This window comes from Aquila chrysaetos, chromosome 25 (assembly GCF_900496995.4).
Source record: "Aquila chrysaetos chrysaetos chromosome 25, bAquChr1.4, whole genome shotgun sequence".
NCBI classification, from domain to species: domain Eukaryota; kingdom Metazoa; phylum Chordata; class Aves; order Accipitriformes; family Accipitridae; genus Aquila; species Aquila chrysaetos.
The window spans coordinates 18284108-18297436 of NC_044028.1; the positions used below are offsets into that span (position 1 = coordinate 18284108).

A 13329-nucleotide genomic window follows, 5' to 3' on the forward strand; every position below is an offset into this window, starting at 1 on the left:
TACCTAAAGGTCTAGTCTGCTTGGGGTTTTAATATTTCATCTGAATGCCCTCAAATGGAAGTCACTTTAAAAAAAGCAATTAAAATGCAGGAAAACTTTTCAGATTTGTCATTGTTTTAAAGCATCTTGCACTTGTCCAGCAAAGTTTCACATGGCCATTGGGGAAGCTCTGGCTAATAGTTGTTCACACATGGGAAAAGTAATATCCAACAGCATCAGATTCAAGGAAATATTTGGCAAAGAGTTTGCTGTCCCAAGCAAGCATGTCTGTATCTGATCCCCAGCTGAGCTGGACTGATGTACACTGATGCTCAGCTAACGAGGTCTGGTACCACTAATGGGGTCCGTCCAGGAGCTTGCAGAGAGACGCTGTGGGAACAGCACAAGGAAGACACCGTTGATGAAGTCAGGGCCAAGAGCCTACCTGTGACCTTAGCTGTCTCCCAGAGCTGGCAGGGATGCAGGACCCGTGTCATCTCACTGCCTGCAGCTCCAGGGGAGCATGTTCCCTGGGAATTTCTCTTCATTTTATACCGTGCCCACCAAGATCACAGCCCTGCTCCTGCCAAGCCCTGAGGTGGCTTGCTCCAGCTCTGTCCCTGCTCACTGGCCAACCGTGGATAATCTCATTTGATGCCTCCAGCCCCACATCCCACAAAATGGGGGTCACAGTGCTTCTGCAGCAAGATGATGGGTGTCAAGACGGGGGTGGAAGATGTTGTTTCAAGGCAAATCATCTTTCTGACCTCACAACAGATAGTGGAACAGCTGAACTTGCTTTGTATTGAGGAGGAAATGCTGTGGGCTGGAAAAGATGTTAAAAGAGAAAAAAAAAAAAAAACTAAACCCCTAAGTGCTACAGTCTGTTATTGCTTCCAAAGCTTTGCTACGGATTTTAAGTCTTTAGGGATGGTGAGCACACATCTTGCACCGAATGCTGTCCTCCATCCCTGGAGGGGCTGTTCCCAAAGACACACAATAGGATGCATCCAAATAATTACCCTGCTCTGTTCATGATGAGTGCGACAGCCCTGCTGGGGGGCTGGCGGATCTCCCTCCCAGCTTGTTCAGGAAGGCACTTGCGATGGGCCATGTTGGCTTGCGTAAGCTTTAATCTAAAGTTGGAGATGTTTTTAGCTGATCTGTGTTAATGTTGGGTGGAATTAACATGCATACGGGGAGACCACGTGACCCCCTCCGACCTCCCCTTTTTTTCTTTTTTTTTTTTTTTTTCCATCGTTTTAACGGATTCCTGCCAAATCGGAGTGGCTGGCACCCGGCAGGTCTGGGCTGCCGCCACCAGCAAGATGCCTGCCGTCTCTGTCCTTTACAAGGGAGCCATCATCATCAGCAGGTAATCCCCCTGCAGCTGGGGCAGGAATCGGGGAGGGGGAACGGGGCAGCCCTGGGGGTCCCGGTGGCCACCTCACTCTAGAGAGCCAAGGGTGGTCTGCTGTGGCTTCTCCAGGACCGGGGTTCGGTGGCAGGGATGGCTCGCATGCAGCAGAAATAGCCGAGGCCATCGTAACTAGTGTCTGTTGTTGGGTTTCTTGCATCTCTAGCGTTAGCAAAGCTCACTTCTGCTCCGCTGTTCGTGCATTGGATCGGCAATAAAAGTTGATCATATCAAGTAGGCATCTGCTTTACCGAAACCTCTGTCCTTATGTTGTGTTTCAGCCCGGTTTGAGCTATTTCTGTTTACTCGTGGTGGAGTTGCCTCAGCGATTTACTCAAAATACTCTCAAAATCCTGGATGGTAAATTGAAGCAGTCTGGGCCCAGGGCTGCTCTGGCTTCCTGGGACACCTTCAAGCTCTGCTTTCGGACAGCCAGATGTGGCCAGTTGTTTGTCCAGTCTCTTGAATACATGAAACATTGCAAGAATATCAAGGGGGGGTATTTAAAAATACGGGGAGAAAAAGCTTCCAGTCTGAATCTTAGAGGTGGGTGTTACTGACTTTGCAGAATAGCTTGATATTTTGAGAGGTATTTTGGATGCCTGAAAAGAGAAGTCCCTGAGGTTTATTCCTCTCCTGCATCCCGCTGAACTCGGAGGAGCCTGTCATGCCCACGGTATTGTCCTTCCTCAGCTGCGTCCAGATTTGGGATCCGATATTGATTCAGAAACTCCTTTTCTCTTGCAACTTAAATCCTGGGAATTGGCGTGTTTTGGGAGCCCCTCACCCCTGGTTTCCCACCTGGCATGCCTGGCTCTGGGTTTCTCAGATCAAGGTCCACCCATCCTCATGGCCACCCATCCTCACAGGGGTGACCACCACAGACCACCCACAGAGGAGAAGCACCGGTGGTCCCGGGTTTGGAGTCTGGGTCCCAAGCTAGGGCAGAGTGGAGCCGGGCGCTTTTGGTGTCATTTATTTGGGACACCCACCTTGCCAGAGGGTGTTTAGGGGGAGACTGTGGGGTGGCTGGGGGAATTACTTGGCATGGGGCAAACGCAGGTGTACGATGCTCTTGCACCTGCTTTGGCTTGCGATAAGAAGCTCCCACCCTTGACCTCGCAAGGCAGGGACTCGAAGCGGCTCGGCAGATCTTGCATCCCCTTTTTCCAGACCCCCTGTCAGAGGGATGGAGGCTGCCTGCATTATAAAACCTTGGGAGCGGATCGCGCCCAGCTGTCTTCATTACAGGCTGTCTGTATTTGTGAAACTGGTTTATTCCCGGAACCTTGGTCTGAGCTCTGATCTCATTTCCCGGGAGCTAGACAGCTGTCCAACCCCGTTAATCTGGGGTAATGAATCACAGACAGGTCCATCAGATTTGCTGGGTGGGGAGGATGATGTCCAGCCCTGCACATATTCTCTCATTTATCTGTATAAACTTCAGGGGGGTGGAAGGGGGTTGATTTTTGCCAGTGGAGGCTTAATATGCAGGGCCGTGTCCCTCAACCTGTTTGTCTACATTGTTTCACGGGCAACGTCTGGGGTAGTGGGAAGGATGTACTTGTGTGCGTGTTGGCTGGGCACCTGTGCATCTATTTATTTTAGCCCGTGAAACAAAGATGCTTCTCTTCTTTCTCCCAGGACACTCATGGGACCATACGGGATGGATCGAACCGTGCATTGCTTTGATTTCTACGACTGTGCAAATGGGCTGGGTGAGTACTGAACCTCTGCAGGGGACATCAGGGTGGGCTGGGGCAGCTCGAACATCTCCCCAGTCCCTAGCACCTGTGTTGTGGTGTGCCTCCCTATGTGAAGTCTGATATCTCACAGAAATTCTGGTTCTTGTGCCTGCCTGTGTTGAGCATCTGATAGCACCTTTTGCGGCTGGGAAGTTAAAATAAAGTCAAAACCCCAACTAATTCCCGGTTGATGGTGAGCAGCCACAGTGCTGAGAGCTGTGCAGGAGCCCTGGGGCCAGAGCCCCTCCCCTGAGCAGGACAGGGGGAAAAAAAGGCTTTTTAAAATTTTCTGAATTGATTAAATTAAAATTTAAAATTTAAAAAATTAAAAACTTAAAAAGCTACAATAATAAAAAATAAATAAAATCCCAAGCACTTCCCAGCTGCCTGCCCCAGCCAGCTGCCCCTGCCCTGCTGCAGGCAGGGTCCCCCAGGAAGCCACCCCAACGGGCAATGCAGGGTGTTGCAGCTCTCCTGGGAACTGGGCTGTATGAGTTGGTTTTTGGAAAGTTTGGCCCACGGGTAAGGGTATGAGCACTGAGCGAGTCAGGCGTCCTTCCACAGTGCTCTGAACATCAAAGCATGGAAGAGAAGGGAAAGGAGATGGTCATAGCCACCAGAGCGTGAGAAAGAGCCGCAGGTTCATGAAACTTAGCTCAAAAGGATCCAGCATAGCATCTCATCTGACCTCTGTGTATCCAGCAGCATAAATACTGGTTCCCTTCCATGGACTTTATAAAAACCTGTGATCCTGCATCAGGATTTCTTGGGGTCCACCACGTAGTCTCCTCCATAATTTTTAATTGCGAGTGCAGCCCATCATCCTGTAGAGCAGCTATGGGCCCCTTGGTGAGGTCCCTGGGTGACCATTTGGGGACCCCTCCTGAGAAGTCAAACTCACCAGAGAAACAACGTTAGGTTTCCTGAGACCTGAGATTAATTATGGATTCATTATTGGCTGTTTCCAGCTCTTGGGTAACAGGCTTTCTGCCGTGGAGGAACGGCTTTGCTGACTCTTCCCCCGATCTTCTGTTCAGGAAGTTCATGGGAGCTCAGAGAAATGTCTTTGCTTGGTGAATATGATATTTTAATCTCCAGAGGTGGATTTGGTTGAGTTGATGGGATTTTAGCTGTTGGGTTAGATTAGCTCGTTAAAGGAGGAGACCCAGAAAAGCCTGACTGGGCTATCGCTGACCTCTGAAGAAGTGCACAGATGTTGCAGCCCACTCCGAGCCATTTTGTTGGGTCCCAATACTCCTCCTTTCCCCCAGTCTGTGGCCAGAGGGTCTTTGCAGGGTCTTGCAGACCTCTACAGGGTCTTGTGATGTGCTGCAGGAAGGTATAATGATGTGGATTTTCTAATGCTGTCATCAGCTTTCTTCATCCTCTCTTGGGAGGCTTGAAACACCCAAGACAACCGGTCGTCCTCCAGAAATCATCCCTCTCTGCTGAGGACCAAGTGGTGCTTTCAAGAGCCCCGTGTCTGCTATAGGTGTAGCTGCTCGGAGTATTTTTTTGGGGGGAAAAAAAGGTACCTCCATGAGTTTCTTATGTTCAGATGTGGGTGTTATTCCAGCAGAGTTTCTTTAGAGGAACATCAGCCCGCTCAGTGCTGGCGTGGCAGGTCAGCGTTTGGCCCCGGGTCTGTTGCTCTGTGGCTTGAGGTGGAAACCCACATGTGAACCTCAGCAGAAGTTCAAAGGGGTTACCTGGCAGCTCCTAAAACCTGAACTTTGAATTAAAGAATAGCCATCAAAGGGAAGTGCTCATTAAGAAGCATTTCTCAGAAACACCGAGATCCCATTATCTTGACCTTCATCTTCTTAGGACAGGGCAGCGAGTGATTCACCTCCAATCTGTCCCTTCCTCCAGACAGAAAAAGCTGGCCGGGGCTGCAAAATCAACAGAGGGATTAAGGAGAATGTAATTGAACATTGCTAGCTTAGGCGCAAAGCGGGTGGCCTCTCTCCATTTGGACCGCCAGCAGCGCGAACGGCGGCTGGTGGGGTCAGGATACGACGGAGATGATTACAGTTGGGCTAAACAACCAGATTAGCCAGGACACCCCTTGACCCGTGGTACAGAGAGCTGGGAGCAGGTGAAATTACAGCCTGAGAAGTTGAGAACTGTGACACTGGCATTAGTGGGAGCAGGATTAGATGCACCAGAGAAGCTCAAGGGTCTTGAAGAAATTTATAGGATCGCTAAGAATCTAAAGAAAATGCCCTCTTGGTCAGTCTAACCTGTATGCCCACCTGGAATTTCCCCGTAAACATTTATTCTGCAAAAGAGAAAATACTGGGGATGTGGGCATCAGGTCCAGGACCTTTGCCAGAAGGGAAAGATTAAATAGAGGGATCCAAAATAGGCTAGATTATCTGGCCCTAAGTATGACTTAATAAGCATTATACTGGGACTTTGATGCTGTGATAATTAAAGAGCCGTTATTTACCTACACTGGGCCCCAAATATAAATTTGATTGAAGTAATTGTTTATAAAATATGAAGACTCCCAGGAATGCTACCACCACAATCTTTGATAATTTGTGTTTGTTGCTCTGAGTCCTGGGCTGTCCCAAGGCTCGGTCTGAGCCCTGGCAGGGGTAACCCCTTCCTCCTCTTCCTCCTCCTCCCCCCCCCACTGGTGGGGACTCCCCAGTGCATCTCTTGGGGGGCAGGACTGACATCTGCAGTGCCTTCATGGTGAGGTGCTGGGTGAGAGGGCAGCACGGGCAGAGCCTAGCAGCACCCAGCTGGTTTGCCAACAAGGGAGTTAAAAGTCAGGGTTTTTTTCCTCCCCCTTGTCAAAGTTTGAGTGTGCCTGGGAGCAATACTGTGAGTAATCACTGATTTTAATAACAAGATCGGATTTTCTCCTGACATTGTTGGGGATAAAGGAGGATTTGTAGATACTTCAGCTATATTAAGCCATTATTACAATTGATTTGGGGACACAAAAGGGAAATGAGTCATTATTGATGTGATACCTCGGCAGAGAAGCCTGTCACAAGCAGGTCCCGTTGGGTGATGCTACAGTTGTGCCTCTTCTGAGATGTAGATTTTTACATGATTTGTCTAATGCATTTTATCATTCCTAACTACTTCATGCTCTGGTGTGAAGAAAGATGTAGGACAACTTCTTGAGTCATCACCTTGGCTTAAGCTGGACTTCCAGTGTCCTCCCCATCCAAGGGAACTGATGGGGCTTTGCCTTTGCAGGACCCCCCCCATGCCAGGGGTTTCCCAAACCCATCCCAAATGCAAGCCTGCTCCCAAGGGTCTCTCTGCCAGCTGGTGGCAAAGCCCACCAGCAGCCACCCCAGCCTGGTCGGGAGGTGAGAAGCTTTCCAGCTGAGCATCCTCGGTGATGAGCAGGTTTTACCTTCTGTCAACGGTCTTTGGGGCTGCAGCATCTCTTCCTTGCTTTGGTTTACAGGTGCCTGACCTGCCTCCATGCCTTGGTGAGGCTTGTGCCACTCAGAGATACCTCTTTTGGGCAATGTTTCCAATTTTAGGGAATTTCTTTAAAAATGCAATGGACAACATCATTGGTGCCTGTTCCTGAGGTGTTCTGCTGCGAGTTCCCAGTGCCATCGGTAAAATGGCTCCTCACAGACACCCGGGTGTTGTACGGTCAATGCATCAAGCCCAGGGAATAAACTCCAGCACTCAAACAGGGCTGGGGTTTTGTGCTTGGGAGAAGCGGCAATTGGTGCATATAGGAATGAAATGAAAAATTGTAATAATCTGGGTTTAATCACAATTTTAGCGTGAAGGTGACTTGAGAGACAAGGTCTTTCCCTACAGATAGCTGAAAACTGCGAGGGTCCTTAGAGCAGAGCTTGAGTTATAAAAGGAAGGGAACTAGGGATGGAAATAGCACTGTTATCCCAAGTAATCCCAATCCAGGGTCCACTCCTCTTCCCTCCTGCTTGTTTCAGAAAGAGGGTCTTGTGTCTGGGGGAAGAAGCTGTGCTCTGCTCCTCCAGACAGAGGATTTTCTTGCACGGGGTCACTCCGTGCATCCCAGGACCTCTCCAAGGCTCGGACCAGCTCATCACCCCAGGGCAGCAGCCAGACGATGAAGCCGGCTTGACGCTGGCAGTGCCCCTCTCTCTGGTGCCGCCTGTCCTCAGCGTTCCCTCCTGTCCAGAGCAGCAAAATGCCCGACCAGAGGCTCTCAGGAGAGATTTGTTAATTAAAGCTGGGCTTTCTAATCCTTCTGTCCACAGCTTGGATCTTCAAAGCAGGACTTAATGAGCCCTGGACAAATAAGTCTCTTGGGCCTTTTCCTGCCAGCCTGCTTACGCATGCCAGCAGGGACAGGTCCCATGGCTGGAGAGGTGGTCGTCCAGAGCACGAGCCCTTTGCCAAGGTGCTGCAGGGCACCCGACCCACGCTGCCACAACGGGGGGTTTCAGAGCCTCAACAAAGGTCGTCTCTGCACCCTGGTTCCTGCCTCTGGGCTGCTCCTCCCGGTCCAAACGCTGACAAAAAGTGGCTGCTCCTGATGTGCGGCTCTACCATTGGTGGCAGCTTCAAAGGCTGCGGTGGAGATGCTGCTGGAGCCCAGCAGGCAGGCAAGCTTGCAGCGGGGATGTTCTCACCACTGTACGGAACCTGGGGCTTGTCCAGATGTTGCACCTCAAAGGGGGTCTCCTGGGGGAAACGCTTGTCTCCAGTAGTGTTTCCTATGCCAAATCTTATCAGAGACATCAGCACAGGCTGAGGCGTCCACAGCAGAATTAGATCCTTTCCCATCAGTGATGAACTTGGACTTGCTGGAGCAGGACCAGAGGCCACAAAAATGATCAGAGGATTGGAACTCCTTTCCCATGAGGACAGGCTGAGAGAGTTGGGGTTGTTCAGCCTGGGGAGACCTTATTGTGGCCTTTCAGTACTCAAAGGGGGCTTACAAGAAAGATGGGGACAAACTTTTTAGCAGGGCCCATTGTGATAATTTAAAACCATTACCCCTTGTCCTAAAAGACAGTAGATTTAGACTAGATATAAGGTAGAAATTTTTTACGCTGAGGGTGATGAGACACTGGCCCAGGTTGCCCAGAGAGGTGGTCGATGCCCCATCCCTGGGAACATTCAAGGTCAGGTTGGACGGGGCTCTGAGCAACCTGATCTAGTTGAAGATGTCCCTGCTCATTGCAGGGGGGGTTCAACTAGATGACCTTTAAAGGTCCCTTCCAACCCAAACCAGCCTATGATTCTATGAATTTGGGGTTGGATAAGGTGGTCGCTCCTTGCCTATGCCTTTCTGAGGAGCCTTGTCTCCACAGCTGGTACTATCAGATGCCTTTAGCCTTTGTGTTGTGTCAGCAGCTGCATCCTCTTGCTTCTGCTGCTGCTTGTGTAGTGCAGGGAATACGTGGGGCTTTCCACAAATGGCTTTTAACAGGGGTGTCAGGGGGTGCCGGGGTGCCTGGGAGCTGTACCCAAGGCTGCATACCTCCAAGACAGCCTGTGGAAATTGCGATTTTTCTGCCTTTGTGTCATGGGCACCTCTTTTCCTCCAGGTATTAAGGTCATCGGTGGCATCAAGGAACTCACCGGAGAAGAATATGGAGTTTATGTCAAGAGGATCCTTCCGGGGGGTGTTGCTTACGCAGATGGTGAGTTAAATATGGTGCAGAGTACCAAAAAGTCTGCGAAAAGCCAAAATCCAGTGTTCTTATTTTATACGTTGCCTTATTAGACATTTCAGGTGCTTCTTCCCAGATTTTCCAGCAGTCGGGGGTATTTTTTTACTGTGGCAATCATTGTAACACCCAACGGCAGCCTTGTCTTGGCTTCTGCAGCATGTATATGATTGCTTCGTGTCTTTAAAGCAAGATCCATCTCTGCCACACAAAGAACTTCACTTTGCTGCCTGTCCTTTCCCACGTGCCGCTGACTGCCTGTAGTCCCAAAATGACCTGAGATCCTTTTGCAAATTCAGCTCTGCTCTAGGCCACTGATTTCATCCTGAGTATCTTCAAATAAGTAGGTATTAGGCAGGGGTCTACAGAGTTCACCTTTTATAACTTAAGCCAAAAAGATTTTTTTTTTTTCCCAAATATTACAACATCAATTTTCCATCTAATAAAGAAAAATAAATCCAGAACAGGTGGAAGTGCCGCTCGTGGTTTTCTACCTGACCTCAAACTGAATTAAGTAAAAGCTTTATTGCATTTTTTGGTATTTACTTTCGTAACTTCCTACAGCAGAGGAAGTGCTGCGATGTTGGCATCGGTTGTTCAGGGAGGTTGCAGAAACTTCATCTATGGACGTCTTGAAAAACAGGTTGGATGAGCATCTCAGGAACGACCTATGCATATTTCATCCTGTCTCTGGGCAAAGGGAGGAACTGCCCAACCTCTCCCAGTCCCTTCAAGCTGTATTTTCTGCAGTTTCTATCCATTAGTTTTCTTTTCTAGGGCGCCTGCAGCCAGGAGACCAGATCCTGGAGGTCAATGGAGATTCCTTAATTGGGGTTACAAGCGAGAGGTACCATATCCAAACGGAAATTTTGCATTCCTGTTGCTTTTGTATAATTCTGTGAAGTGGTTTAAGTTGCAGGTTGCATAGAGGACACCAGGGCATCGCTCTGTCTGTGCTCTGACGCAGCCAGAGCTGTTCCTGAGAGCCAACCTGGGAACTATCAAAAAAAAATTTTCTATATAAAAATAGACGAGTGAACCCAAACTGTATTTGTGAGATATTCAGACATTTCCCCCAAGTGCTGGCTTTTTAACAGCTCCTGGCACCCCCACTCCATCTGCTGCAGCTTCCCAGCAAGCCCTGCAGCTCCCGGCGCCGGAGATTAGCCAGTGCCTAAGCCCGCCAGCGCTGCTCTGCATGTGGGATTCCCTCTGGAGCTGCAATCCAGCCCCTCAGCTCCCTGCCAAGGAAATAATTAACTGATCCAGAGGAGTACTGCGCTTTTGGGGCACCCCTTTTCCATTAAATGTGGTGCTAGCCCGCTGGCTGCCTTGCATTCCTGCATGGCATGCTTAGGCTGGATGGATCCTTGGGAAGCAGCACAAGGAGCTTCTCCTGCTCCCAAGCCCCCAGGCTGGCTGGGTTTGGTGAAGGAGGTCCCCGAGGACATCTCTGCAGCTGCAGGGAGGCTGCGTCTGGCTCCCAGCATGCTGGCCTGACTCCCACGAGGATGCATGTATTTTGAACTGGAAAGCGGTCGTCCCCAAGATGGAAACTTCCCGAGGGAGGAGATGTGCTGGGAGGTATTTGCTCACCACCTCCTGCATCTTCTGGGTCTGCTTTGTTATCAGGGACTTCTAATTTATTGCAGAAGTGGGAAAATCAGGCTGCGACTTGGCTGCCCTCTGGCCCTGCTGCCGGGGCAGGAAACAGGGGTGTTCCACAGGCATCCAGCCGAAAAAGGTCACTTCGTTGCTGATGGGGTTTGCCCAGGCTATGGGTCTCTGCCCAGTTTGCTGTGAGCTTTGATACATGGCTGGGCAAGCTCGGTGGAGCATCACTGCGAGCTGGCGTTGACGTGTTGCGGTCCTTGTCTCGCAGGGCTGTGGACATCCTGAGGACAGCATCGGCCACCAGCCACATGCACCTTCTTATAGCCCGCGATGACGATGCCAGGTAAGGGGTGTCATCTCGTGCCGGGAAGGGGGATCCCGTCAGCACCGTAGCTGGACTGCCTTTGAGCTAACCAGGCTTAAAGCCCGCGGTGAAGACCGAGGTAGCCAAGGGTCTCTGATAACTGTACGCTGGTGGGAACGTGCTGGAGCTGTAATGGGAAGTAAAGCAAAGCTGGTGGCTCCCAGCTGCAGACCTGGCTCCAGCCTAGCCTGCGCTGGGTCTGTGGGGCATTCTGGCACGAAGCAGATTTCTGCAGGTGCTTCCCCAGTGAGGACCAGGGCAGCTCCAGCCTTGGCTGTAGGGTAGCACGGGCTCCTTCAGCTCTGCCGTGCAGTGCTGAGCTGCCTACGGCTTATCACGTCCTGCAAAGAGCTTTGGATGAAGACATAGAGGGACAGCAAGATCTTCCCTTTCCTTTCCAGTTGGACATGTTGAGTTAAGGTCTTCCTTCCCCAGAGGATTCCTCCTTCTCAGGGAGGATGAGCGGTTTCTCCCTGAAAGCTCTCCCCTCGCCACTCCCTGGAAAACCTTGCTTTCCCTAGAGAGGCTTGGAGGATTCAAAAGGAGAAGGACAGAGCTCGGTTTTGTCTTGGCTGGATTTAAGCTGTGTGGGGCAATGATGGTGTCATGAGAGAGGGCAGAGTTGTGGAAACCGAGGTATGGGATTAGTGGGGTCCTTTGCTCCCATCCCCTGGGAGATCCAGCGCAATGTGCCAGAGCATCCTCTGCCTGTCGAATAGAAACAGGTCTGGAAACTTGAGGTGCACCAGGAACCACCAAAATGAGAGTGGGTTTAGGCAGAGCGCGGTCATGGGCAAGAAGGCTGGTGGCGCCAAGGCTTTGCACTGCGTGTGGGTGGCTGAAGATCAACAGAGTCATTTGCTCAACGTACCCATGTTCCGTTAGCGTCAGAGATGATGGTTTAATTCCTTATCCATCAGCAGCTGGGGAGTGTTACTGCCTTAGCAGAATAGTGAGAGTGCTGTAATGACAGGGATGAGACTAATTTTGACACAGTAATACACTGGTGGAAGAATTATTTGCTATTAATGACGGACTGCTTTTTACCTCCGCTCTTCCGGTGAATATAACATCTCAAATTATTATATTAACTGCAAGTCCTTCAGCGGCTGCTGAGGAAGCCGTGGGTGAAGCGAGCAGGTCAGCAGAACTAGACTCGAGATTTTGACCCTCTTTTGCTCAGAGTAAGGACGCAGTTCCGTGCCGCAGCAGTCCCCTGTGCTTGCCTTAGGGGAGGGGAAGTGGCCGTGGACATCTCGCACTGTCCCCTCTGGGTGGCTGTTGCCGGGGCTGGTTCCCAGCAGGAGGGATGGGTTCCCAGCAGGAGGGATGGGTTCCCAGCAGGAGGGATGGGTTCCCGCAGCTAAGCAGCTCACTGTGCCCATCAAGCAGGTTTTCTGCTTTCACCCATGCTGATCTGTTACAAGCTGTTTGGGCATCTCGATGTGGCTCCTAATATCTTAAATTGCAGCAGATGTTTCTTAAAACATACGCACGCGTGGCTTTGTCGGCAGATCCAGCTCCTTCGTGCATCTGTTGGCAGTCCCCAATCGCCCTGCGAAGGAGCTGCTGGAAAACCAACTGAGGGAGACTGGGAGGGCAATGAAACTTTAAGCGATTTATTTGGCCTCCGTTTGCTCTTGGTTATCTGTTAAATCTGCAAAAGGTTAGCCAGCGGGAGAGTGGGGAAGTAATCAGTTTATTTATTTTTTTTTAAAAGATTTGCAGAGATTTCACTTACATAATCATCTCCCAAACTGTTTAATACAGGAATACACATCTCCAGGATTAAGGGCTGTGGAAACAGAGAAAGGATTTTTCTGCTTTTGACTTTTTTTTTTCCTTAGTTTTGTCTTTATTTTATTGATGCCCTATTATCTTTTAAGTTTGTCCTTAAGCATGGGCGAGCAGACAGCCCTCCGTCTGGGTTGAAACGGGCTCTCTGACTTCCCAGGGACCGCCAGCTCTGGAGGTGATACCCATGGAGATGCTGCGCCGTGAACTCCCCTGAGTCCAGGGCAGCTTTGCACCTTCCCACTGCCCAGCAAAGTGGCTCACGAGACATGAAAGCTGAAGGAAGACACGGGGAGGAGTGTAATTCAGTGTATTTGCAGATACTCGCATGCAGGTCGTCTTCCTAAACCCTGAGCATACAAGGCATGCTGGAGGAGGAAACGTAATGGCTCTGGGTTTGGAAGACAATCCAACCCGCCTGCCAATTTTCCCAATGACTCAGCTGAGTAGCATTTTGTTGTGGTTGCCTTCGGGTGAATTTGACTCATAAACGCTATTATTTGTCCCTGGAGTTAATTATAGGCCCAAATTACCTGTGCTCTTAATAGAACTCAGTCCTGGCGTGTATAAGATGCATGTTTTCAGCCTGTCGCATCAGACGTGCTGCAGAGAGTGGCAGTAATGCTAGGGCTTAAAGCAGAAAATTCAGATTTAGAGCTGGACACGCTGGGTTTGGATGATGGTTGGATCTGATTTTCGTCTGTGCTCATCTTTATCTAATGAGGATAATTTTATTGCATATGTATAATTATTGTTTATTCATCC

At 50.1% G+C, this 13329-nt stretch overlaps 1 protein-coding gene across 6 annotated transcripts in view; it reads left to right on the plus strand.

Annotated features, from left to right (window-relative positions):
• The window catches only part of LOC115335787 (syntaxin-binding protein 4-like), a 54250-nt gene that overhangs the window by 15692 nt on the left and 25229 nt on the right, over positions 1 to 13329 (plus strand). For 4 of the 6 annotated variants that reach the window (XR_003921532.1, XM_030001992.2, XM_030001989.2 and 1 more), the window contains exons 2-5: positions 3041 to 3114; positions 8670 to 8765; positions 9570 to 9639; positions 10675 to 10749. Coding sequence is in view for 5 of the 6 variants with exons in the window: in XM_030001989.2 (XP_029857849.1) it covers positions 3041 to 3114; positions 8670 to 8765; positions 9570 to 9639; positions 10675 to 10749 (315 nt within the window). In the remaining variant the exon portion in view is untranslated. Of the gene's footprint in view, positions 1 to 1229; positions 1355 to 2789; positions 2931 to 3040; positions 3115 to 8669; positions 8766 to 9569; positions 9640 to 10674; positions 10750 to 13329 lie in introns of those variants that run through there. The other 2 variants (XM_030001990.2, XM_041120284.1) reach the window with 2 other exon arrangements.